At 43.0% G+C, this 24,538-nt stretch overlaps 2 protein-coding genes across 9 annotated transcripts in view; one reads left to right on the top strand and one right to left on the bottom strand.

Moving 5' to 3' along the window:
- The first annotated feature begins 1,675 nt into the window (after nt 1–1,675).
- XPA (XPA, DNA damage recognition and repair factor) lies at nt 1,676–21,070 on the top strand. Of its 6 annotated transcripts, none has more exons than XM_053293504.1 (7): nt 1,676–1,757; nt 10,843–11,006; nt 13,189–13,299; nt 14,298–14,403; nt 15,990–16,155; nt 19,336–19,453; nt 20,846–21,070. In XM_053293504.1, exons 2-7 carry the CDS (start codon nt 10,865–10,867, stop codon nt 20,992–20,994), a joined length of 792 nt encoding a protein of 263 aa, XP_053149479.1. In that variant the 5' UTR covers nt 1,676–1,757; nt 10,843–10,864; the 3' UTR covers nt 20,995–21,070. The 6 variants fall into 6 exon arrangements, with proteins under 6 accessions (XP_053149479.1, XP_053149480.1, XP_053149478.1 ...); XM_053293505.1 differs by lacking the exon at nt 1,676–1,757 and adding an exon at nt 5,400–5,417; XM_053293503.1 differs by lacking the exon at nt 1,676–1,757 and adding an exon at nt 6,122–6,225.
- Nucleotides 21,071–23,490: 2,420 nt separating this feature from the next.
- LOC128344063 (nuclear cap-binding protein subunit 1) overlaps nt 23,491–24,538 on the bottom strand; it is a 47,392-nt gene continuing 46,344 nt past the window's right edge. For all 3 annotated transcript variants that reach the window (XM_053293498.1, XM_053293499.1, XM_053293500.1), the window contains one exon: nt 23,491–24,174. In XM_053293498.1, coding sequence (XP_053149473.1) covers nt 24,061–24,174 — 114 coding nt within the window. In that variant the 3' untranslated portion in view covers nt 23,491–24,060. The remainder of the gene's footprint in view (nt 24,175–24,538) is intronic.

Raw genomic sequence — 24,538 nt, 5'->3', positions numbered from 1 at the left:
CGATATCCAATTTAATCAAGCTTGCATTTCCCCCTTGCACACCAAACAAGAAGAGATTAAAGCCCTTAATCCTAAATACAACTGTAGCTCCAGTGAATCCAGTGAATGTTTTCTTGGAAATAAGTCCTGCTGCATTCAGTGGGACTTACTCCCAAGTGGATGTCCATAAGACTGCAGCCTAAAATTCAGCAGCACTTATTATATCAGCAGTTCTATATTTGGAAGTCACTTGATCTACTTGTACAAAGGTAGCAAGGCACAGATCCATAAAGCTTGCAGCGCACTCTGCTGTCTGTTGTCCAGAGTACCATTCATCTGATTTACTTTCCCTGCACAAATGGGTTTTCCAAGAAATACTCACAAGAAGAAATATGGTTGGAATCAGAGGAGGCTCCTCATTTGGGGCAGAGCAGGTATTGTTGGAGGTGGCATTCCAGTGCATTGACCTTTTGCACAAACTATCCTAATGACCACTAGGGGCATTGGGAACAGAGGTAGTTAGCAGGGGTGTAATAACTATAATAGGGCAAGGGGAGACAGTTGTCTGGGGGCCCACTGCCTTGGGGGGACCCCCAGAGGCAAGTCACATGACTTACTCCCCCAGCCACGCACCCGCCTGGGCTTCCTTCAGTTGTATTCATCCTCTGAAATTGATGTGAGTGTTAAGACCTGGAGCTACCACAACAGCATGTCTTTCTCTAGTACCATCAAATGACTTGCATTGTCCACAATTTACAAAACCTTTTTGAAAATAATTTAAGATGTTGTTCTATTGTGGCACATAGGATAGATATATATATAAATTTTACTATGCTTTTTGTTACCACTATTCAGCCTCATTTAAGCTTCCTTTACTTCATGAGCTGAGCTTCGGGGGGGCATTTTAAAATCTTGTCTCTGGACCCACTCCAACCTTGCTACGCCCCTGGTAGTTAGTGAGGGTTTCTCCTTACCTGTCCCTGCTTGCCTCTGCTCTATGACCCCTGCCTTGACTCCTCAGGTACTTCCTGTTGTGAGTCAGTCCTCTTCCTTTCCTCCTAGAGAGAAGATGGAAACATCTCTCTCTTCCCCTACCTATTCATTATGTAGCTGATAGATAGGATAGGTCTTTCCTATCTCAAATGTACTTCACTAATAAATCAATTTGGTTTAGATTCTACAGTGATCTCCATGTGTGTTACTTAAATAGCTGCAACAACTAAACTCTGCACTCTGTAACTGGAGTGGTAGCTTCCTTGGTGCTTTGCTAAATAATCACAAAACCCCAAGTTTGGTTTTTGTGGTATTGCATCTCTTCCTGACTTTCTTTCTGTGTGTCTGTCTCTGTTATTTGAATGTTGCTTTTGCATTTCCACTTCTTGCCAGTAGATGGCACTGGCTCATGGTTTTTTCTAAATTCCTTTGTAAAGTCATTTCCTCCTTCTTAGGGAGTTCAGTGGAATCTGTTGCCCCCAAATGAAGTAATTACCATACTTAGTCACTACCCAAATTGAAAAATTAGTGCCACAGCACAAATTACAATGTGCCTTTCTTTTCTCCCCCCCACCCCGGCAAGGGTGGGTCGGGACTAGCTCTGCCCGTAACCAATCAGAAGTCAGAATAGCTTACAGTCACCTATTCTGACCAATAGCCAGCAAACAAGGCCAGTCCAGTCATCTGATTTTCCAGGCTCCTTTTAGGCAGGCTGAGCATACTCTCTGGAGATCTGTATGCAAAAAGGGAGTGCTCTATCTGCAAGCAAATGGCGTTCAGAACAGGTAGGGGCCTTGGCTACCTTTCTTCAGCCTCCCCTTCTCCAGTGGGAAACCAGCCCTTTTGACCTAATTCAACACCCCAACCAAGCCCCTAGGAGACACTGGATTTTACCTGCATTTGCTGGGAGCGCTTTTCTTTCTTTTTTTCTTGGCAACATTAATGCAGAAATATTTGTTTTTATTTTTTAAGAATTCTGAGATTACTGCCTTCTCTCTTCATGGGCAACCTAATAGACACAGCTTGGAAACCAAAATAGTCAAATAGCTCCACCACTCTATAGGCCTTATGCCAGTTTTTGTTTGCTATTGGCTTGTTATTTTGTGTTACCTGTGTCTATGTGAGTGTATTGAAAGGTGAGGTCCTCAGTGTAAGTTCTTTTGACAGGTTTGTGATTAATATGGTTTATTTTTCAAATCTAATAAAGGATCCTCTCAAGTAAATGTTGCATAGAACTTCAGCTAATTCTGTAGAGGTTCAGCTGAGAGATAGTGATTGATCTGAAGTCACCCAGTAAGATTTGTGGTTGTGATCATTTGAACTCACCAGGTCTCCCCAGCCTGTTGCTGTAACCACTGCACTATACTGGTTGCGTTCTGCAGAAGAAAGGATTCCTCTGAAGCGTATCAAGGGTTTAGGGTTGCCAACTGTCCCTCATTTCAGGAATGAAATGTTAGTCCCTATAGAGACAGCATTTGTCCCTCATTTATTCAATAGCATATAATTCAATTACATATACAAAAATGATACTCAGGCTCTTGATTACTACTGCATATACCTCCCAGTGCCCCCCAGACAGCCCCCCCAGACAGCCCCCCCAAACTTGTGTCCCTCATTCGGGAACTTGCGTCCCTCATTCTGGCAATGAAATGTTGGCAGCCCTATAGGGGTTCCTTAGTGAGTTAGCACAGTAACTTAGTTAGCATAGTAACAGCATAAAAGCTCCTTTAAGGATAGTTTGCCCATCATTACCAGTCTTCCTGAAGTGTGTTGTTGTGTTCCTCAAGCGCAGCTCCCTCAAGTGCATTGTGTGTTGGGGAGCTCTCAGTTAATCCATGGTGACAGTGAGACCCAATGAGCCTGGTCAGTGTCCTGCTTGAACTCTGTGTGCAGCTGAGAGCATTCCCCGGCATTGTCTGCAATAGACAGGCATTTCTGGGCAAAAAAGCCAATGTGGAAAGGATTCCTGAATGGAGACAAATTGAAAAACACTGTTCTTGACACAGAATAAAAACACTGACAATGATTACTTCTAATTCTCATCAAAAAGTCTGATAATCATGCTAATACCTCAGTGGGGCCTGAGCCCTCTGTCACATAGTAGAGTCTAGAGCAGGTTCAATGTTGAAACCAGGGTAATAATAATAATAATAATAATAATAATAATAATAATTCGATTTCTATACCGCCCTTCCAAAAATGGCTCAGGGCGGTTTACACAGAGAAATAATAAATAAATAAGATGGATCCCTGTCCCCAAAGGGCTCACAATCTAAAAAGAAACATAAGAGAGACACCAGCAACAGTCACTGGAGGTACTGTGCTGGGGGTGGAAAGGGCCAGTTACTCTCCCCCTGCTAAATAAAGAGAATCACCACGTTAAAAGGTGCCTCTTTGCCAAGTTAGCAGGGGTTAATAGAGAGTTTGTGGTAGATTCCAGTGGCACAGTCCAGCCGATTTTGACAGGTGCAGAGTTGTTTGAAATGTCTGGGGGCCAGAAAAAAAGCAGCCTACTCACCTTATGTGTATAGCTTAAAGAAAATATTACGTGGGGGAACCTCTTGATTGGGGAGATGCATGGAGGCCCCCATATTCAGGGGTGCCATTGCAGATTTTGGTGCGGAAAAGTAAAGACATCTCACTGTAGAAAGGCAACATTCAGAGCAAGGTTCAAAAACCTTCTCTTGACTGTATTCAACATGAAATTGCAAGAAATAAAAAGTGCTCCTAAGCAGGGGCGTAATGAGGCTGGAGTGGGCCCAGAGACAAAAATTTTAAGATGGGCCCCTCGCTGATACACACACACACACACACACTTCACATGTGACTTGCCTCTGGGGGGGCCCTCGAGGCATGGGGCCCCCCAGGCAGCCGCCTCCCCTTGCCTAATGGTAGTTACGCCCCTGCTCCTGAGAAATAATCATGTTGTTTCAAACTTGAGAGCAGGAAGGAACCACCTCCCCACTCTCCCTAAATAGAAGCTAAAATTTAAGCAATCTTAAGTGCACTTCCTAGGTAGTAAAAATGGTTTCCCATGTGCTTATTCACCACTTGGTTCCTCTGTCCCTGTATTACTGCATGTATTGTTGTTGTTGTTTACACAGTCAGACAGGTGTTATTGACTGGTTTTATCCAGGCATCGAGTCCTTCCCAAGGATCTGGGATGGCTGAATTTTATAATCAATGTTGTTGCTGTTATTATTATAGATATTGTCGCAGAATATAGGCTGTTCCCAATAAAGTTGCTTTTTGTAATTGGCTGATATCATCATCATCATCATCATCATCATCATCATCATCTATTCGATTTCTATACCACCCTTCCAAAAATGGCTCAGGGCAGTTTACACAGAGAAATAACAAATAAATAAAATGGATCCTTGTCCCCAAAGGGCTCATGATCTAAAAAGGAACATAAGATAAATACCAGCAACAGTCACTGGAGGTACTGTGCTGGGGGTGGATAGGCCAGTTACTCTCCCGCTGCTATTTTTTAACAAAGAGAATCACGAGGTTAAAAGGTGCCTCTTTGCCCAGTTAGCAGGAGTAAGCCCTCCCTTTCAAAAGTTAAATGCACATATGGGTGGGAGGCAAAGTGGGAAGGCAGGAGCAGCCCCCTCCACCACCACCACCACTCCCAGCCTATACTTGAAAGGCTGCAGGGGCGTAAGTACAATTAGGCAGGGGGAGGCCGTTGTCTTGGGGGCCCCCGCCTTGGGGGCCCCCCTCAATGGCTCTCCCCCACCCAGCGCCTACCCGATCTTCCTTGTGAAGTCATTTAATGGGGGGGGGCATTTAAGAATCTTGTCTCAGGTCCCACTCCAACCTAGTTACGCCCCTGAAAGCCTGCTTAGATGCTTCACATGCACAACTGTATGTATGCAGAGCTCTCTGCAGGAAAAGGAAGGAACCCTGCTGCCATCATGCCTCATGTGCTCAGGACCCCTGCTGTGAACTATGGAAAAGCATTGTGTTTGAGATGATGTGATAAGAAAGTTGTCTGTGGTGTTGTGATGGTGATGCCCATTCACACATGCAGGTCATCACCGGAGGGGCTCCAGTCATCAAGTGATGGCCACAGATGTGTGAACAAGAACGTAAGATTTCTGCTTTACACTGGAATTAACAGGATTTCCAGCTTCCAATTTAAGGCCAGTCAGAGTTGTAGGGCACTGAGCCTTACCCCAGTACACCTTTACCCAGGCTATACTGGGTAAGGATGCATAGGGTTGCGCGGCGGCAGTACCTCGGCCCAAACGTGAGAGGGCAGATACACGTGGATGTATCTCCCTTCTCCACGCTTCAGAAGGCATGGCGTAGGTACCTGAGCAACTTAAAGCAAAAGAGCACTCTTAGACTGCAAACCTATGCAGTGCTGCAGCCAGGGGAGGAGACTAGGACTGGGTGGCACAGAAGAAGGGTGGCGGAGCGGAGGGCGAAAGAAGGTAGGCGTGTCACTCTGAGTGTGAGGGGAGCCCAGCCCGCGATCAGAAGGCCACTCTCTTACGGCGCTAGTGTGAAGACTCCCCTGTTCCCACCACCCCGTCCGTCGTCTCTGCCTTCCCTTAGCACTGTAATGCTGGATCTGCCCCTAGACTCGGCGGGGATTTGCCCATCCCTCGCCCCCCACTTTTTCACACACCAGCGCATAGATCGGAAGGAGAAGGAAATGGGGGCTGAATTCTTCCTCCCTTTCACCGCGGCGATTTGATCGCTTCTCCCCCCGCCATCCTTTTCTCATAAGTCTGGGCGGGCATGCCGATTTAGAAGCAAGTTCTCCCCGAGTTCCACGGGACAAGAAAATGTGCCGAGGCTGGGATTGCAGCCGTAGTCTATAGAATCGGTTCGAATTAGCCCATTAACTTAATGGGCCTTTATGTGGGTGGTTGCGTCAAATGCTGTGTATAGTAAAGCACTTCCTTTTCGACGAGTTGTTGGAAGTAATTTTATAAAATTAAGAGTGTGCATCCCTAACATTTTGTTTTTCACTTGAAATAATACACGGAAATATTTCCAATACACTCTTTCCAATACTGTCTTTGATGCTGTCCTTCAGTCACAGCTAAGCCGCTGAAATCCGAAATGTGTCTCTCTAGTCTCTACCATTTTCTATGGGCAGCTTTCCCTTCTTCTGCCCTGAAAAAAGAATAGTGTCAAAAGTCTACCCAGCACGTGGTCGCCGTGTGTTACTCTATCCTTTTTACAGACATGTCTATCGGAAGCTGAAGCCTTTGAAGCCGGAACTACAACAAAGTAAGCATTTAGTTTTCCACGTGGTCAGAAAACCTCACATATATAATAACGCACTCAAATGTACCGTCGAATTTCAAGACTATTTAGGTCCCTTTCGTGTGCAGACGGAGACCTAGGAATAAAATTGGCTCCGCTTTCCTGTCACTTCCCTCATTCAACCGGATTGGACTGCGGCAAAGCTACTGCGCTAGCTCACGATGCACGCGAACACCCTCGAGAGCGCGCTCCGGAAGGGCGGGGCCCGCAAGGGGGTGGGTTCTAAAGGTGCGCGCCCCTCCCCGCGCGGTCACATCATGCGCGTCCCCAACAGGGAGGGCTCGAATCTAGGCGCCTGCGCGCACGGCGTCATCCTGTCTTTATGTAAGTTGATTCTGCGGCGTTGACGTCCCGGAAGGGTCTTTGCGAGCCTCCTCTCTTTTCCAGGTGGAACGCGCGCGGGGAAGAGATGCTGCTGCCGAGAATAGATGGGGCGGGGGGCGGATGTCAGTGTGTCAAGGCTGTGTGCCTTCTATGTCTTCACGGTGGTGGAGATCAGCAGTTAATGTGGTCTCTTTTTTGGACGTGGTGCAGTCTAGGTGTACCTGTTTGGCAGGCAAAAATCTTTGTGCTCAAGAGTCCTGTGAGACCTTAAAGATGAATGCATTTATTGCGCTAAACTCTGTTATGGACAGTAACCCACTTCATTAGGCACTTTATGTATTGTCCTCAATTTGAAAGTGTGTGTGTATGTATCTTTGAACTAAGGATAATGTATCCCATTAAAGGGTGCTGTAGTCCACAGAAGATTATGCCACAGTAACTTCTTTGTATGTTCCTTGTGTACTTGTGTAATCTATGTGTTTTCAAACAAGTGTTTTTGTTTCACTTCTGTTTTACTTTTCTGAGTGTTCTGTTCAATATATCCAGGAGGTCTCTGCGCAGGCGCAGTAACCTATATATCTTGAATGGCAAAGGATCACGATCCAGATTGAAAAATTAACCAGGGCCAGATATAAAAATGGCTAGGGCCAGATGGCATCCACAAAAGAGTTTTTAAGGAACTCAAATGTGAAATCCATCTTGAGGCTATTCTCATGATCAGCCAAAATCAGGCTAAAGGAGCCTAACCTGATTTTGGCAGAACTTGAGAACCTTGCAGATGAGCCCGGTTTCTCCAAAGCAGGTAACCTGCTAACTTACTCCTCCCCTTAGATGAAGTTAGCGGAGTGAGCGCTCTGCTAACCCCGTCTTTTTGACCGTGTATTACCACAGCACGGCTCTGTGCTGCGTCAACACACAAGGAGACCCCCGCCAGAAGGCTGAAACAAGCCTCCTGGCCCTGGGAGTCTCTCCAGGATGCCCTGCATACTCAGGTGGGGCATCCTGGAACTTCTGGGGGCCACATGGCCCCCGATCCCCGCATCCCCCTCCAGCTCCGTGATGGAGCCGGCAGTCGCATGGGCAGCCGATCCAGCCACCCAGGACTGCAGCCTAGATCATCTGCGGGGAGAGAGGGTCAAGCCCGCTCTCCCCGCTGACCTTATTTTGGTGAGTCTCACTGATTGTGAGACTTGCCTCCTTATTTATTATTTCTCTGTGTAAACCACCCTGAGCCTTTCTGGAAGGGAGATATAAAAACTGAATAAATAAATAAATAAATAAATAAATAAATAAATAAAATTGCTGATCTCCTAGCAAAAATATTTATTTATTAATTTTTATTTATTCGATTTCTATACCACCCTTCCAAAAATGGCTCAGGGTGGTTTACACAGAGAAATAATAAATAAATAAGATGGCTCCCTGTCCCCAAAGGGCTCACAATCTAAAAAGAAACATAAGATAGACACCAGCAACAGTCACTGGAGGTACTGTGCTGGGAGTGGATAGGGCCAGTTACTCTCCCCCTGCTAAATAAAAGAGAATCACCACGTTAAAAGGTGCTTTTTATCAAGTTAGCAGGGGTGGATGGCTTTAAACGGATGGATGGCTTAGACAAATTCATGGAGGACAGGTCTATCAGTGGCTACTAGTCTGATGGCTGTAGGCCACCTCCAGCCTCAGAGGCGCGATGCCTCTCAATACCAGTTACAGGGGAGCAACAGCAAGAGAGAGGGCATGCACATACCTCTTGCTTGTGGGCTCCCTAGAGGCATCTGGAGGGCCACTGTGTGAAACAGGATGCTGGACTAGATAGGCCTTGGGCCTGATCCAGCAGGGCTGTTCTTAATTCTGTAATGTCTTGAAAGATAATTGTAATTAAATTCCTTGCTATATACAGGTGAAACTCGGAAAATTAGAATATCGTGCAAAAGTCCATTAATTTCAGTAATGCAAATTAAAAGGTGAAACTGAATATATGAGACACACGGATTACATGCAAAGCGAGATAAGTCAAGCCTTAATTTGTTATAATTGTGATGATCATGGCGTACAGCTCATGAAAACCCCAAATCCACAATCTCAGAAAATTAGAATATTACATGGAACCAAGAAGACAAGGATTAAAGAATAGAACAATATCGGACCTCTGAAAAGTATACAGTGTACTGTGCTTGATTGGCCAGCAAACTCGCCTGACCTGACCCCATAGAGAATCTATGGGGCATTGCCAAGAGAAGGATGAGAGACATGAGACCAAACAATGCAGAATTGCTGAAGGCCACTAATGAAGCATCCTGGTCTTCCATAATACCTTATCAGTGCCACAGGCTGATAGCAACCATGCCACGCCGCATTGAGGCAGTAATTGCTGCAAAAGGGGCCCAAACCAAGTACTGAATATATATGCATACTTATACTTTTCAGAGGTCCGATATTGTTCTATTCTTCAATCCTTGTCTTCTTGCTTCCATGTAATATTCTAATTTTCTGAGATTGTGGATTTGGGGTTTTCATGAGCTGTACGCCATGATCATCACAATTATAACAAATTAAGGCTTGACTTATCTCGCTTTGCATGTAATGCGTGTGTCTCATATATCAGTTTCACCTTTTAATTTGCATTACTGAAATTAATGGACTTTTGCACGATATTCTAATTTTCCGAGTTTCACCTGTATACACAGGCTGACATCCAGACTAATACAGCGCTGGTACTATATGGGTTGGGGGCCTATTTTCACTGATTTCTTTTTCCCTCTGAAGCTCACTGTGTTTCCTGTGTGCCTCACTGTGGCCCTCATGGAATATATTTGGGAAGCACAGTGGGCTTCCGAGGGAAGGGGTAATTGGCAAAAATAGTTCCTGCACCCCCGCTGCCAGTAACACCAGTGCTATGTTAGTCTGGATATCATCCACAACTTCTAATGGAGGGAAAATGCATTTTGAAGTAAAGATTCTCAGACTTCTTCTGCTGTCTGTGAATAGCTGAGGACCTCACTGCTGTACTAAGGGGAACTGCTGCTGCTGTGCTGCATGATGAAAAATAAATTTATCTGATTTCATCTGATAGATGTCAGGAGTATGTAGAAAGCAAACCAATTTTGGGATAAGAGAAGCAACTCACGGGGCCAATCAAGATAGCTTTCCTGTAAAATATATATGACAGCATGGATCATTAGCCAGGGAGCTGAGATTGGCTGCAGTTTGGATCAGCAGACTCATTTGCCACCATTCCATAACAAAAAGTACTAACTTTTTAAAAAAGCAACAGCCCTTTTCACCAGAGAGCAGCCCCGTCACAGGACTGGATCCTGGATCTGTTCAGACATATGTAAAAGGACACCTCAACTCGGTGATGTATTTATTTTTTAACTCAGTGAGGTTGCCAGTTTTAACCATTCTTTCTGGGATTCCTATGCTGTCAGACTAGCTTATAACGGACTTCTGAAGCTGTTGCATAGGCTTTTCAGACTGCGAGCAAGAAGAGCAGATCGAGAGCAGCTCTCTCAAGGAGGAATGTTCACCCAGGTGACTGTGTAGTCGTGTTTGGCAAGCTTTTACGAAGCACAAACTCAGCCAGGTGCCATCCACTGACATACTTGGGGGCCTTGATACGTTTTGCTTACAATAATCTAGCTGGTAGATTGCAGGTTGCAGGCAGTGCCTGGCCTTGTCACTGATATTCCACGTTCCCTGAAATGTCTGCTCTTAGTTGCAAAAGAAAGTCAGGCATGTGTTGAGTAAACCCGGTTTGCATCATGTTGCATGTCCATGTTGCATGTAATCATTTTGCGTAAGGTGAGTCTTGTCTTTGGTTTGCGTCTTCTCTTTGCCATGAACTCACACAGTGGCCTTAGACAAGCGATTCCTTCTTGGGCTTGGCCCACATCTTCAACAGAGAGCCAGCGTGGTGTAGTGGTTAGAGTGCTGGACTAGGACCGGGGAGACTCGAGTTCAAATCCCCATTCAGCCATGAGACTCGCTGGGTGACTCTGGGCCAGTCACTTTTCTCTCAGCCTAACCTACTTCACAGGGTTGTTGTGAAAGAGAAACTCAAGTATGTAGTACACCGCTCTGGGCTCCTTGGAGGAAGAGCAGGATATAAATGTAATAATAATAATAATAAAAATAAAAATAAAATAATAATACCTAAACGATAAGGATTGCAACATAATTAACATGAAGCACTTTGGACCCTCAAAAGCACCACTCAAACGCTAAGTATTTATTATAATTTCTGTTTTACATTTTTAGATTTCTGCCTTTGACCCTGGTCATGGAAGCGAAACCTGCTGCTGCTGGGGAGACACCTGCCCTCTCTGCAGCCATGAAGGCAAAGATTGAGCGGAACCGTCAGCGAGCCCTGATGCTGAGGCAGGCTAGGCTGGCTACTAGACCCTACCCTTCTGCTGGTGAAGGTTTGCTTTGGCCTGCAGGATAGTGCATGAGGCGAGGCGAGGCGACACGACAGACTGAGATCCATGCAGTTTGCGTGCTTCAGCCTGCTGCTAGCTTGAAAGGGAGGTGTGCAGACCATGGAGCAGAATGAGAGGAGGAGGACATAGCTGACATAGTGGCTAAAGTCTGTGAAAGTAGCAGGTCTGATTTCCGACGACTCTTCTGGACTCTTGACATTCTGAAACGCCCTTCTTTTCCCATTCAGTGCTGAGTACAGTTACCTAATTTTTAAAATAGCCCTAGCAGTTTTGCAAGGCAGATTCTCTAAGTTGCTTGCCCCGTGGATGCAAAGTAATCTTATTGGAATCTCACTCTCGCAGATCCTTCCCTTTTCTAAGCATGCATTCTCTGTCTGCCTCCAGCCTTTCTCAGGTCCTTGGGAGGCAATGCATCTTTCTCTCTGGATGCCTTCACCATGCAGACAAAATAAGCTTCCCTCCCAAGCTTCAGGAGGCTCTACTGTATATCTAAAATGAAATAATGGAAACCATGGCAAAGCACATGTGCTTTGTATAGAATGTTGTTGCTAAGAAGGAGCCACATGGTAAAATCTCATATTGGGTCCGTAAGTTATTTGACAACGTAGAAAATGTAGCCATACAGGTTGCTAATCTGTAAAATTAAATGTAGCAAAGTTATCTAATAATCTGATATGATGTGGATTGCTCCGTTATTTTGTTTGTAGGATGTGCTTGAACTCTGTATTGGATCCATATAATACACCATAGTGCTCCTACATTGTGAATCTTGCGTGTCTATTGCCAGCCAATTCTGTTGAGTTCAATGAGACAACTCTCAAATTGAGTGCTCATCAGACTGCAGTGTCGTGATGTGCAAAATTCTCTTTATTCTTTAGCCTTGCAACAGTCTGATATTGTAGTAGTTTATTTCTTTCCCCCTTTACATATGGGAAACTGAGGCTGAGAGAGAACTATTGATTGCTAAGGTAGGGTTTGAATCTAGGTTTCCCAACCATTTGATACTACAGTGTCTACAGGAATGTTTCTTGTCACTGAAAAGTAACCTTTTAATAATAATCATTGCTGCTTTTGAGCATCCATATACTCCATGCAAAAATGAGATCCAGACAACTCCTAGCATGAGTGTAAAGCACTCTGATTCCCCCCCCCTTCACCCTTCCATTTCCAGCCCTCCTGCTTGTCTAGGAGGTTGGCTCATCTGGGCAAACAGGAAAACTGTCTTAACTCAAAGATTTTGATAATATGAAGATAGATGAATTGAAAGTCCTGATACAGCATAGAACAACAAATATGACAACTTAATGCAGGGGCGTAGCAAGGTTGGAGTGGGCCCAGAGACAAGATTTTAAAATGCCCCCCCCCCCAGATCAGCTCATGAAGTAAAGAAATCTTAAATGTGGCTGAATAGTGGTAACAACAAGCAGAGTAAAATCTCTCTCTTTCATGTGCCACAATAGAACATCATCCTAAATTTTTTTTAAGGTTTTGTAAATTGTGGACGATGCAAGTCATTTGATGGTACTAGAGAAAGACATGCTGTTGTGGTAGCTCCAGGTCTTAACACTCACATCAGTTTCGGAGGATGAATACAACTGAAGGAAGCCCAGGCAGGTGTGAGGCTGGGGGTGTCAGTCATGTGACTTGCCTGGGGGGGGGAGACAGTGGGCCCCCATACAACTGTTTCCCCTTGCCCTATTATAGTTACACCCCTGACAATGTGAGCAAGGGGTGCTTTCTAGGACTTACACAGAGGGCAGGGCTTGAAAGTCTCTATGTATGAAGCACTGTGGACCATACAGCATCACTGGATGAAGTTTCTTGCAGGCTCATCTCCCTTAAACAGAATTAGAGCCACCTTAGAAGTGTGTGTGGGTGTCTATATGTATGCTTTTCTAAACTGGAAGTTGAAATCAAGACCTCTTCCTTGGATTGTTCATGTTAGCATTTCAGCAAGATTAGACATCAAAATCTTTTTTTATTAAACAATGTCATGTACTAATAGCAACATTTCTTTTACCTATACAGGTGCATATTTAACCTTTTTAAGTGAATTTTTTTCAGGAAAAAATACATACAGATATTAAAACAGAAAAATGGTATCAAAATTCTTTCCCAAACTGAATACAACAGATTACCTTCTTGTCAACTTTTATCCTTTCAGGCAGCTCTAAAGTTAAAGCACCTCCAAAAATAATAGATACGGGGGCAGGATTTTTTCTGGAGGAGGAGGAGGAGGAAGAACACACAGTTGAAAAAATTGTGCATCCCCCCGGTAAGTGGTGGCAAATTGAGAAGATGTGGCTGTTCCTGAGCCATTTTTGCCTTTAGTTGGTAGAAAATAACCTGATAGGAAAATGGGGACTAACCAAAACTGCCAATTTCCCCCCCTCCCCCTGAAGATCTGCAATAGGTTTTGTAGAGAGAAGCCGTAGGAGATCTGCTAGGGGCTAGCAAAACCAGTAAGGAGGAGCAAGCAGTGTGTGCTCTGTCCTTGCTTTGGGATCAGTGCATGCGGCAGCCTGTTCTTCCTTGCCCTGTCGGACAGCCTGCAGTTTTGCCACCTCTGTCTCTCTCTCTGTCCACACGGCAATGGAAGGGAGGCAGGAGCAGTGACAGGTCAGCAAATCTGCAGGCAACAGAAGCTGCCCGATACAGTGAGGAGCGAGAAGCACAGCCGCCCCAGGAAAGGGGAGTGTGTGCATCCCAAGAGGAAGCAGTGCACTGTCAGCCACATGGAAGCCAGTGTGGCTACTACTTGGCACCAGACTCTCCCAGGGAGTGGGGTGAGCAGTGTATTACAGACTTGCCTTGGGCAGCCCAGTGGATTGAGCCAGCACTGGAGTATGCTAACAGAGGAAAGAGGCACCATTGAAAAGTGATGATTGTTTTTATTTAGCAGGGGGAGAGCAACTGGCACTATCCATCCCCAGCACAGCATCCTTCCAGTGTCTGTCCTATGTTTCTTTTTTAGATTGTGAGCCCCTTGGGGACAGGGAGCTATTTTATTTATTTCTGTGTAAACCGCTTCAGGAATCTTTGTTGAAAATCAGTATATAACTATTCACCATCTGCACACTTGTTATCAACACAGGACAATAAAAGAATGTCCAATGAAGATTCATGAATTGTAAAGCCGGAAGGATAATCTGTGTCATTTTTATTTTCATTTTAAATTTAACTTCTGTTGCTGGATTCAAAAGTACTTTAGTATGTGATACTTTGGGATTTTTTAAATCTAAAAGGCTTAAATGGTGTTTTGTTTTTCAACAGGGCCTGTATTAGAATGTGATTACCTTATTTGTGGAGAATGTGGTAAGGAATTCATGGACTCTTACCTCATGAACCACTTTGATCTAGCAACATGCGATAATTGCAGGTATAACAAAGACAAAACACTCAATGGTTGTCTTCCTAATACTTTACTTGTGCCCTAACAAAGCTGTGATAGTGCAAGATTGCGTCGCTCTGTGAAGTCACAGGGATTATTTAAATGGTGCTATTGTGCATAAATTCCCTTTAATACATGAGGCAAGCCACAGGTTGTGCACCAGTTGTGCAAACACACCACTAGTCTGGAACACAAGCTTCAGAATTTGTGCAACCAGCTAGTGCGATATCCTTGCACAGCATTGGGATGTTGGCCAATGTACTAAAGATTAACTGTTTCTCTCTAGAACATTTCTTTTTGGGTTGTTTTTGTTGATTTTTGTGTATATCCATGTTCTGTTCTTTTTCCAGATCTGTGCAAAAATAATATTAACTAATTTTCTTTCACCAAACTGATGAAATTGGGTAAGAGACAGTTGGAAATTCAGGTTTCCTATAGCATACGTTTTAGCTGAGCAAAAAAGGTCCTAATTTTCATCCTAACTTATGCTGTATGTTGTAGACATAGGCATGTTTTCCGCTACTAGGCCAAGCTGTGTTTAGACTTCTGCCCAACCCAGTCCCACAAAATCCAAAGATGTTACATTGTGCTTAAAAGCAAAATAAATAAAATGTCACAACTATACACATTTCACACAATTCATACTTAATGCATGGTTGCCACCAAATTTGGTAATGGTCACGGGTTTAGATGGCTTTAAAGGGGATTAGACAGAGTAAGGAGGATAGGTGGCTATAGCTGAATGGAAGGAACTGCTATGTTCAGAAGCCATCTACCTCTAAATACTATTTACTAGGAAGCAAGTCATGTGAGAGGATGGCTACTTTCATGTCCTATTCATGAGCTTTTTTGAAGCATATGGCTGGTCACTGTTGGAAGCTAGCTAACCCTTCATCTGGTCCAGCTGATGCAGAAGATCTGCAAGATTTAGTTTGGGCAAATCTCCAAAGGACAGGTTTTTTTCAAAATTGGGGAGTAGCTGTCGGGAAGGCCTTACATGCCATGTTCCTTTAGGTTCCTGAAACGTTAATAACAAGGTTCTCTAAAGATTGTGATGGGATGTCCGGAAGAAAGTCTCTCTCTTACGTGGATAAGTATAAAGTACTTCAGAGTCTAGATATTCTAATCTAACCAGTGAAACAGCCAGTTGGAAAGCTGTGAAGTTTGCTGCTCTGAGGGAGAAGGCAGCCCTGGGCAGTTATTATATGTGAGAAGTAAGGCCTGTTGTGTTCACTATGATTTACGACCAAGTGAATTGCATAGGATTGCAGCCTTCAACTTTTAGCACTGAATTAAATGGGTCTTTAATGCTGAGCTGGATCATGACTTCATCTGTTGCTGACTGCTTTGGTGCCATTCCTGAAAAATTATACTGGGGAGCATCTTCTAACATAACATTAAAATGTAATCCATGGCTGGATTAACTAACTTGATGGAACACCCATAACTGAATAAAGATGGATTTCATACATGAAATCCATTGAAAACATACATTGAAACTTATACATACATTGAAAACATGAAAACATACATTGAAACTTATAGTTTCAAATATTTGGACTGTCTTATTTCAGAGATGTTGAAGATAAGCATAAGCTCATAACAAGGACTGAAGCAAAGCAAGAGTACCTTCTGAAAGACTGTGATTTTGACAAGAGAGAACCTGTGCTCAGATTTATTTTGAAGAAAAACCCTCATAATCCACGGTGGGGTGACATGAAACTTTACTTAAAAGTACAGGTATTGTAGCTTGTTCAGAAACCTTATTTTCCAGATTGCAGTTTCAGATTGCAACACAACTGTTATCTGCAGTTTAAAGTTTGCAGTAAAGTAAGTGTGCCATTGAGTTGATGTCGACTCCTGGCGACCACAGAGCCCTGTGGTTGTCTTTGGTAGAATACAAGAGGGGTTTATCATTGCCATCTCCATCCCATCATCTGTATAAGATGATACCTTTCAGCACTTTCCTATATTGCTGCGGCCCGATATAGGTGAAACATACCAGTGGGGATTCGAGCCGGCAGCCTCTGGCTTGCTAGTCAAGTCCTTTCCCCGCTGCCCTATTAGGTGGCAAAGTTTGCAGTACTGACAGTGAAATGCAAAATCTGACATATCAGACCGTACCATTCATTTACAATTTTCTTACTTTGCTTTTAGTCACAGGTAACTATTAGGGCTGTGCACATACAAAAAAATTGGATCCAAATCCAATCTAATCTGATTTTGAAAATATCTGAATCAGATTCTTGAGGCCCTAGCGATGTCGGATGTCAGGCTGGAGTTGGATTGTTCCCCATAGAAGTCAATGGGGAAATGGAAAAAATTCAGGAAAAATAAAGAGCTGAGCCTAGGACTTCAAAAATTGGCAGAGGTTAAATACAGGATGGAAAGACTCTGTAGTGAATTTGAAGTGATTTGGACAACCCTGCAATTTATAACTATTTTTTTGTTTTATGAGGTGTTTTTCTGCAAGAACAGGTATGCAAGAACACCTGTTTAGTTTGGCAAAGTGGTATTCTTGCACAAGAGCATCATTCTGGCAATGATAGAATGGTGGTGTTGCTCAAGAACACTGTTCAATCATTGCCAGAATGGGGCACTTGTGTGAGAATATCTCCTAAAACAAATCATTAAAATACTTGGGATTGTCCGATTTGCTTCAGATTCACTACACAGTGTCCTGCAACCTGTACTAAATTTCAAAGTCTTAGGCCTAGCCACTTATTTTTTCCTGTTTCCCCCGCTTCCATTTCCCAATTGACCTCTATGGGGAACAATGTGATTTTCTTTGGGTTTCCAAATGGCGGCTTCTGCCATTTTGTGCTTCCAACATGAATTCTTGCAATTCTGATCTGATATTGGGCACCCAATATTGGATTGGGATTTGGCCCGTTCTCTCCCTCCCCCGCCCCCAACCCAATTGCAAGCAATGTTGAATCAATTCCGACATTGCCTATCCGACTTTGCACAGGCCTAGTAAATAGAGATATAGTTAATGTGTATTAAAGAAATGGATTTAATGTTTGCTTAAGGCTTCTCATATCCATATATGGGACTTTTCTCATGCCTGTTTCCATATGTTTTCTGAATTTGTTGCATTATAAATGTGTTTTAATATGCATTGGTTTTTAAGATAAATGTTACTGTTTTCAGGACCAGAGATTGCAGCTGGTTAATGTATTTTGATGAAAAAATGGTGGTTTTTATTTAAAACCCCCCCCCCCCATTCTCTGAAAAAGGTACATCCTTTTCCCAAATGACTGACAGTGGACAGAAATTAGGAGGTCCCAGCTTCCATCCTATCTTGTTCTGCATGTTGTAGAGGCGTGTTATACACTACTAGCCCAAGCTATATTTAGATTTCTATGCAACCCAGTCCTACAAAATCCAGTGAAGAATATTTTAAAATGACAAAATCCAGTAAAGAATATTTTAAAATAAATCAAGATCATGGGTGTACCTTTAATAAGACAAAGGAAGACCAATGTCTCCTGGCCCACAGCCTCTGACCGGGCCCCCAAGGGATGGTCGCCCGGGGCCCCATGCTCCAAGAGGCTCCAAGACTGAGCAGCCTGCCGCTGCTTGCTAACGTGCTGCTCATTCTCTCTGTAGTCACTGCAGCAGGAGCAGCAGCAGGCAGAGAGCTCACCATTCTGGTGGTGGATCTTGTGGTAGCCAGCATGAATGGCCCCTTTGTATTTCACAAAGCTGAGACTCTTGTATGATTTGGTTCTGCTGCTGTTTACACCTTGTAGCTGTAGTCTCCTGTCCTCTGTTAAGCTGCTGCACTAAATTACACATGTCCTTAAAGTTCTTCTGCAGCAGAGAGATGGGGCCAGGAGCAGGAGAGGAAGGCAGCGAGGGATCCTTTTAAAAATCTCGTCTCCAGGCCCACTCCAGCCTTGGTATGCCCCTGACAAGATGTTTTAAATAAAACTAATAGAGCCCACTTTGCTCTTCTTTTAATACAAAGGAGCATTTCAGCAGGTCCAAGCTTCATGACAAAGGACTCCATTAGAAATGTCGCTGTTAACCTTTTCTTTCACAATGGCAGATTGAAATAAAAACACCATCAGGATCTCCTAGGACACTTGCCTGTATACTGTACATTTGGTTTGTAGAGCAGGCTGCTAAGCAACAAAAGTTATTCATATTCTCTCTCTCTCTCTCTCTCTCTCGTATACAAGCATTCTTCAGGGAAAAGCAGCCTGCTGCCCGCTTCTTCTCCAGCCCCTCCTTGTCCCTGGGGTAGGCTGGTGCAGACACTGTAACTGTGCAAAGCAACTGCTGTACCTTAAGAGGCTCCACAGAACATGTTGGGGGATCTGATCCAACATGTTTTTCAGTCCCATCTGTTGTACTGGGAACATGGGTTCAGGCTGACAAAAATGGTTATTGTACACGGTATAAATGTTCTAGATTTGAGATTGCTGTTGAGTGTTTCAGCTAGTCCCTGTCACCATCAAACTTCATATTTCTTTCATTCTTTTGTACTAGAGTACATCTGGAGTGGTTAGAGTGGGCAGTGGTGCTGTTCACTCTGAACAGCATTCATGAAACCTGCAATACCCTCTGGCATGTTTGTGTATGAAGACCTGTTTCTCTGCACAAATTGCCTTTGTTGGATTGGAAGTATATATAGTCAATGATGCATCACTTCTGTATGAAGTGTGATGAGATATGAGTGGAATTTGAGGGATTCCACCAATAATTTTTATATTCGATTTTTAGAGGATTGAAGGAGCCAAAAAGTTATCCAGTGCCCTAGCAGGTCCATTCGGATACTAGCTGCATACAGGTCAGCCATCTCAATCCAGGCCAGGGTACATCGTAACAGAGATCACTTGTACCACAGTGAAGATGCTGCATAACTGATTCCAGCTACCAATTTATAGCTTAAACATGTGTGGTATTTTGCAGGTAATACAGCGCTCTCTTGAAATTTGGGGTAGTGAAGAAGCATTAGAAGAAGCTAAGGAAAGCCGTCAAGACAACAGAGAGAAGATGAAGCAGAAAAAGTTTGATAAAAAAGTCAAAGGTAAATAGAACCGTCTTCTTAGAGTCCCTATTACCTGCATGTCTGCCAGTAAGAAAAACCTCACACTCTGGTCTTAACACAATGCTTCATTTGCTTGTGTGGCAACCTGCTTTGCCAGTCCCTGCTTTCATGTGCAAGCTGGGGGAAGCTGAAAACAGTTGTAGCACAGATCTAAAAAAATTGAAAATGTGAGAAAAGTTTGATTATTAAGTGGTGGTGTGTTGGGATTTATGCCATCTGTTTTGTAAGAGCTAGTAATTATTTTCAGAACTCTCGGTTTACCATATTAGTGGATTTAATAGATGGATAGCTGGAGTATCAAGAGTCAGTACTGACAATTTCCAGCATAATCAATCTTCAGGCAGCTTTACTAAGACTAGTTGTGCCCACCAGAAAAATAAAATGAATATGCATGAAGCTGACTTGTGCAGAAGTTTAGTTTTAAGTCTTGACCCTTTCTGATGTTACCAAAATATCTTCAGATTTATTTTATTTAAAATATTTATACCCTGCCCCTCTAGGACACTACTGCTTGGGGAAACAAATCCACATAATTTTGATGCATGACATACTTGTCTTCCCTTATGAAGAGGCCTGCTGGCTTCCTCTAGAGAGGAGACTTCTAAAAGTTATGAACAATATGGAAATATGTTCTCTCCCTCATGTACTACTAGAACATAGCAATGCCCAATGAAGTTGGCTGTTGGTGTAGAATAAAGGAAATACTTGGTCATGCAACTTGATTTTTCTAGAGCTAAATATTATAGTGTGTAATCCTTGAGGGACATTGGCACCTAGCTTTTGTGCTGGATTCTACCTGATGCCTACATAAGGGATGCAGCTTGGCAATGAGTTACTCTGTGCAACTGCTTATTTAACTGGCTTAATCTCATTTTAGCCAAACAGTGAAGACAAATCCACCTAAATAGCTCTGTATTTTACACCTTTGATTTTTTTTTTGTCTGATTCTCTAGGAAAAGTTTGTATTGTACCCACATTTAACCACCAAGACTGCCTAGATCAGGGATTCTCAACGTGTGGGTCCCCAGATGTAATTGGGCTTCAACTCCCATAATCCCCAGCCCCAGTGGCCTTTGGTTGGGAATTATGGGAGTTGAAGTCCAATTACATCTGGGGACCCACACGTTGAGAATCCCTCAGTTTGTTCTTACGACTTATTTGTTCTGAGGTATCTAGAATACTATAGGTCTCTGCTGGTTGCAGGTTCAAAAAAAATTGTCCTTGGCTAAGTATTTTACTCCCATGTAACTATACTGCAGTATTTAAAAGCCCAAACCAGCACCCCAGTGTAAAGCCCTACAGGTTCTGAGTAAGAATGTGCAGAATCTCTAAGGAATCACACCGGCTTAACTTTTTTCTACTTGGTAACAGAACTACGCCGTGCTGTACGGAGCAGTGTATGGAAAAAAGACACAAGTATGCATCAACATGAATACGGAGCTGAAGTAGAAATGGAAGATGACCTGTACAAAAAGACTTGTAACACATGTGGTCATGAATTAATATATGAAAAAATGTAGGATGGTCTTAGTTTTACCTTAAATGAACCTTTTGTAGTAGATTTTTGTATGTAATAAAATGAAGTGCATCAGGAGACCCCTTATTTATCTAGAATCACATTGTAATCTTCACCCACAAATAAAATGCTGTTAAATCTGATTTTGTAGTAGGAGAAAGAGGCTTAAATCAGTACTGTAATTTTCCAGTTATGATGTCCTTGCCTATTGTATGAAGTGCTAATTTATAGAGGAAAGATTTCAAACTTGGATTTATTCATTCCCCCCATCTGTCTTTGCCCCGAGAGAGCTACCACTAGTTAGTACACATTCTATACCAGAATGGCCAGAAAGTGGAAATAGCTTTCTTACTGGCAGGGCTAGAAACTGTTTGGACTTATTCTATAATACATGGTACACTGAGATGGGGAGAAAAGCGAGCCACTGGCTGGAATGGTTGTCCAATCATTCAGACCTGATTTGAGCCCATTTGGTTCAGGGAGAAGAGACATTCAAGTCCCTTGAAAGTATTAGCTTTCTGTAAATGTGCAGTGTGCATGAAAGGTTCCAGTTACTTCAAAAGGAGCTTCCAATAGCTGGTGGTACAACTAAAAAAAAAATTAAAGGATTAATGAATGTGTGTGCTGACCAAAAGCATATTAAGTGCACACAAAGTTCAACAAGAATGATGTGAAACAGTTCAAGTCTTTACATATGATTTATAGGACTTGATGTACTCCATCAAGCAACTGCTGTTTCAAGATTAGAGCCATAGAAGCACCCACACACAAATAACTCGAAGCTTTAAAACAAACCCTCTGCTACAATGCATTACCTGACTGTAGTGTATTTAAACATTTTGCCACAGAGTTCTTTGGCGTTTCCCAGTCCCACTATGCATGTGACTTCCCACATAGGTTATCTGAGGGTTCTAGCTCCGTACAAGCGAGTAGACCAGGCTATACTACATATACAGTGCTTAGAGAAAATCTACACCCATTGAACATTTGTCACATTTTGTTGTATCAGTGCATCAGATGTGCATATTTTTAAATGAGGTGTTATTCTACTCAACACACCATATTCCACACCTTTCAGGGTGTAGTTGTGTGAATGTGGTGGGAAACAAAGTGCTATTGGGGGGGAAAAGCATTCATCCAAAATACAGAACTGAAATGTAACACTTGGAGAAGTCTCCCCCGCCCAACCCCGCCGTAATGCTGTAAACTCTGGTGCAACCAATCGCCTTTAAAAGGACACCAAGTGATTTGCCCCCTCTTGTTAAATTACTGTGAATCATATGATAAATTCAGCAGTTCCTGTTTGTTCCCTCTGTTGGCTAGAGCATTACAAAGCAAAGACCCAACCATGAGCACCAAGGGGCTGTCAAAAGAACTCCAGGACAAAGTTGTGGAAAGGCACAGGGAAGGGTATAAAAGAATCACAAAGTCCTTGACTATCTCTGGATGACCAAAGCAAGGAGGAGAGTGATCAGAGAAGCAACCAAGAGGTCAATGACAAATCTAGGTGTGCAAGGTTGGTGGAGACTACCCCAACACACTCACTACTGAGATTGCTGCCAAAGGTGCTTCCAAGTATTGACTCAGGGAGATGGAGAAGACTCATTCAATTGTTATATTTCAGTTCTGTATTTTGGATGTATGCTTTCCCGCCCACACACACACACACACACACGTTTCCTATGAAAGGTGTGGAGCATATTAAATGAGTGGAACACCACCTCATTTAAATGCTTGCACATTTGATGCAATGACATAGCAAAAGGTTCAAGGGGGTATAGACTTTCTATAGGCATTGTAGGTACCTTCCAGTTTTACAACACAAAGTGGTTTTTGGCTGTTACTGTTGAATAGGAAGAACTATTCTTCCTTCAACATGAATGATCTCCAAAACTGAAATACTGTTGCATATTTCCAACAATGCTTCCACTCCTGTGCCCACCTCACTCAGCTACTCAAATCCCATCTCTCCCCCCAAGAGTTTATTTAGGCCCAACAATTCTTTAAACATTATTAAGATAATCTTATTATTAAATTAGATGTTTGAGAAAGGCTCTGAGATGCCTATGAAGTCAGCTGCCCACCCCACAAACTCCCAGGTTAAGTGTGAATGTTTAGCATGACCCACTGCAGTCCTGATTGCCGTCTGCCTGACCTAGTAAGAGAGCAGACCAGAGTCTGCGGCCTTAGCAAAGAGAAGGAGATAAGATCTGGAGCTAGAGGAGGAAAGATGATGACCAGCTTATGGCCAGTCCCTTTCCTAGAAAGAATGCCTCTTTCTGGAGCACAGAGTACCCCCAAAGTAGGTGAAGTTCCCAGTTCAAAAGTTAATGCAACCATGGCTCACAGATGGCCTTAGGCAAATTACTGTTGTCAAGCACCGCCCCGCCCCACTTATATATGGGAGAGAAGTATTTAGAATTTCAGTCAATACTAAATAGATATTTCTTGCATGTTCTTTGAAAGAAATATGTGATCCAAATTTAACACAGTAGACAGATTTAAAAAACATATCTTGACTGTATTTCAACCATGTTTCATCCAACTGTGAAAATTCATTTTGATAACAAACATATACTCTAGGCTACTCGGCACGCTTGACCTTTTAGCGTTTTACATGTCCTATGCTTCCAAGGCATTTAACATTACAACTGAAAAGCTGCTCTTCAGTCAGATGCACAAGTCTTGAGGCTTGTTTCACATTATTATTATGAGGGAATCCATTCATATGTAAGGGCTGGCAAAGGTGACCTATTCTATTATTCCCTATTTTTTATTTTACACAAACAATAGAGGGGACAAAACAAATGCTATGAAGTAGCCAGCATTCAAACCATTTCAAAATTAAAAATCCACACATTATTCCCATCCCAAATCACCTAGCAGTCATAACTAGAGTAAGGCCTCTACTGCTAAAACAGTTGCCCCATTAGAGTGCGGGATTGCTTATCTAGGACAGAGCAGTAAACTCATTTCCAGATTAAAAGGTTCTTCCTTTTCCTTCCCTTTTCAGATTTTCCCATTTTTGTTTAAAAAGATGAAGTCAATTAAGCCCTGTGCAAAAAGTCACTCAGGCCTGCAGCGCACAGAATTGCTGAAATACAGCCAATATGTGATGATCCAATTCTGCTGTGAACAGAAGGTTCTCCAAGGTCACCATGTACTGATGGATGATTTGATGATGCTGCGGACGGAAAGAGACATCTCAAGTTACTCTTGCTATTGATCTTGCCGTGATCTACTAAGAGAAAGCACAAAGCCCACATTTTGCACTGAACTGGGAATCCCCACTTTATTCTATAGCTGAGAAGTAGTAGAAGTCTAGATTTGTATGCTCATGGATACAATGCATCTGTATTAAGATGATTTATTAGGCAATCCACAAAAAACTTCTCTCATGCAAAGACCCCACCAAAATCAAGTGTTATCTAGCTAGCTTATTTATCAGCTACCACCTAAAGCTGTAAAGAAAGTGGAAAGAACTCACAAGACCAATGCACCTCTTAAATTATTTTTACCACCAAGTAGCAAGGCACGCACATGCTCAA

The sequence above is a fragment of the Hemicordylus capensis genome, chromosome 2, assembly GCF_027244095.1.
Source record: "Hemicordylus capensis ecotype Gifberg chromosome 2, rHemCap1.1.pri, whole genome shotgun sequence".
Lineage (NCBI taxonomy): Eukaryota > Metazoa > Chordata > Lepidosauria > Squamata > Cordylidae > Hemicordylus > Hemicordylus capensis.
This window is presented reverse-complemented; position numbering and strand designations above follow the sequence as displayed.